The 2723-nt window shown below is 47.2% G+C and overlaps 1 protein-coding gene across 3 annotated transcripts in view; it reads left to right on the forward strand.

Moving 5' to 3' along the window:
* cfap36 (cilia and flagella associated protein 36) overlaps positions 1–934 on the forward strand; it is a 31472-nt gene extending 30538 nt beyond the window's left edge. The window contains exons 10-11 of one of the 3 annotated variants that reach the window (XM_079634784.1): positions 498–559; positions 606–934. In XM_079634784.1, coding sequence (XP_079490910.1) covers positions 498–559; positions 606–624 — 81 coding nt within the window. In that variant the 3' untranslated portion in view covers positions 625–934. Of the gene's footprint in view, positions 1–497 lie in introns of all 3 variants that reach the window. The other 2 variants (XM_079634783.1, XM_079634785.1) reach the window with 2 other exon arrangements.
* Positions 935–2723: the final 1789 nt, after the last annotated feature.

The raw sequence follows: 2723 nt of genomic DNA on the forward strand, positions 1-2723 counted from the left end.
GTGTGTGTGTGTGTGTGTGCTGTGTGTGTGTGTGTGTGTGTGCGTGTGCTGTGTGTGTGTGTGTGTGTGTGTGCTGTGTGTGTGTGTGTGTGTGATCATGAGAAGCTCCAGTTCTTCTCTATATCAGAGTCAGTGTTCCTGAACTCCTGAAACGCCTCCACTGTAGTCTCGAGTTTCTCCCGGGAACACGTCCCAATATTCCTCATTATAATAATTAATACGCAGAATAAAGGGGCGGGGCCTGGCTGAGTTAGTTAGTAGTGTGTTAAACTGGCGGTTATGGGAAGAGCGGGACATTTCCCAAACATTCCTGTGTAAGTGCATCTCTGCAATGCTGATAGTGGAATTTATTGATTAAAACACAAAAGCTTTTCTTATAGATTTATGATTACATTTCAGTTTTAAGACATTGCTCTCGCCTGATTACTGACGGATGTCTGGTGTCCTGCACTGCTGGTTTCAGATGTTCTCGTTCCCCTCTTCTTTCCATGTTCCAGGAGATGTCTGAGGAGAAGAAGAGACTGCAGAAGAGGAAACACCTGGCGGAGAAGCTCCGAGAGGAAGTCATCAGGAAGTAGAGCTGGAAGTCATCAGGAAGTAGAGCTGGAAGTCATCAGGAAGTAGAGCTGGAAGTCATCAGGAAGTAGAGCTGGACGCCGGAGCTGCGGAGACTTTTGTACATGTTTCATTTATATTTTTGTATGTCCCTCACGTGAGCGTTCTTCATATGAGCTGCTGATGGTCACGCGTCCCTCTCCGGCATGATCCGCTTATTAATGTCTGTTTCTGCATCGTTTAGATCTTTACTGAAATATTGTTATGCATGATGGGAACGCTCACTATTACGCATATGCTCATATTTTACAGTTATTTCACAATCTGTGGACAGATGTTTTATGAAATCACCCAATAAAGTATCATTTTTAGAGAGAAACGGGTTATTCATGTGTCTTTCCCAGTGAAGTACATATTCTGCTATTGGAGTTTGTTTCTCTGGTTCAGTGTAAAGAGGAGTGTGTTCCGGCGCAAACGTTCCCTGGTGATATTCTGCAGTTCCAGAAAACAACTCCGCCACTGACCAGGAGAAACCCAGTCTAAAGACAGCGGCGCCGCGCGTTAGTCATATGCTATTTTAAGGGCGTGTGCTTGGCCATTATGTAGCGTGTTAACAACACACACACTTTGATTCTATAATCTAAACAGACCCAGCAGTTTTCATTTTTGCAAATCATACATTATTACAAGGAAAAATATTAACACACGAGGGAAATCATTGTTGTGTCCGTGAAGATGTGAAATAAATCTAGATTACACATTTACCCAAATTATTATACGCCTGTTTAACCGAAGCTAATGTGTGTGTGTTTCTCCATCATCCCCAATGTCACTTCTCTGTGTTTTACGGCCCTGACGAGAACATCGGTCTCCTCGGCTGTGAACCGCTCCTGGCGTGCGCCGGCAAACCCGCCGTTATAATAGCGATCCGCCGTTATAATAGCGATCCGCCGTTATAATAGCAATCCGCCGTTATAATAGCAATCCGCCATTATAATAGCAATCCGCCGTTATAATAGCGATCCGCCGTTATAATAGCAATCCGCCGTTATAATAGCAATCCGCCATTATAATAGCAATCCCCCGTTATAATAGCGATCCGCCGTTATAATAGCAATCCGCCGTTATAATAGCGATCCGCCGTTATAATAGCGATCCGCCGTTATAATAGCGATCCGCCGTTATAATAGCGATCCGCCGTTATAATAGCAATCCGCCGTTATAATAGCAATCCGCCGTTATAATAGCGATCCGCCGTTATAATAGCGATCCGCCGTTATAATAGCAATCCGCCGTTATAATAGCAATCCGCCGTTATAATAGCGATCCACCGTTATAATAGCAATCCGCCGTTATAATAGTAAGGGAAACTAGGCTGTTCGTGGACATTTGCCCATTCATTTAAGCTGCCATTGGACACTTAAGCACTCGGAGGGATCGCTGCACCAAATGGACGCCCATTTGCCGCTTAAGTCAATGGTGAAATGGACACTTTGCGTTTTCGAGGGGTAAGGCGTAGCAATGCACTGCATTGCCCATAGGGCCCTGTATGGACACCTCTAGGGGGCGACCACGCTCCATCGGGGGTGTCCACGGAGGGCCTACGAAGTCCACGGGGCCCCAGTGTCCAAGAACTGCACATACCATCCCCCTAACAGCCTATTCTTCATCCTTTCGTCCACGGAGTGCGTTACCATCCCCCTAACAGCTTATTCTTCATCCTTTCGTCCACAAAGTGCGTTAGGTGTCCCCTGACTGCTTAATACCTACCATAGTCTTCCTCTTGTCCACGGGGAGCCTAGACGTCCCCCTAACAGCCCGAAATGTCCACGGACAGCCTAAACATCCCCCTTACAGCCTAAATGAAGCCAGGGGGGCGGGGATCGATCCCGGACACGCCCCCTGTCCACGGACAGCCTAAACATCCCCCTAACAGCCTAAAATGTCCACGAGGAGCCTAAATGTCCCCCTAACAGCCTAAAGTGTCCACGGACAGCCTAAACGTCCCCCTAACAGCCTAAAGTGTCCACGGACAGCCTAAACGTCCCCCTAACAGCCTAAAATGTCCACGAACAGCCTAAACATCCCCCTAACAGCCTAAAATGTCCACGGGGAGCCTAAACGTCCCCCTAACAGCCTAAATGAAGCCAGGGGGTGGGGATCGATCA

This window comes from Phoxinus phoxinus (assembly GCF_949152265.1).
Source record: "Phoxinus phoxinus genome assembly, chromosome: 14".
In the NCBI taxonomy this organism is placed as follows: Eukaryota; Metazoa; Chordata; class Actinopteri; order Cypriniformes; family Leuciscidae; genus Phoxinus; species Phoxinus phoxinus.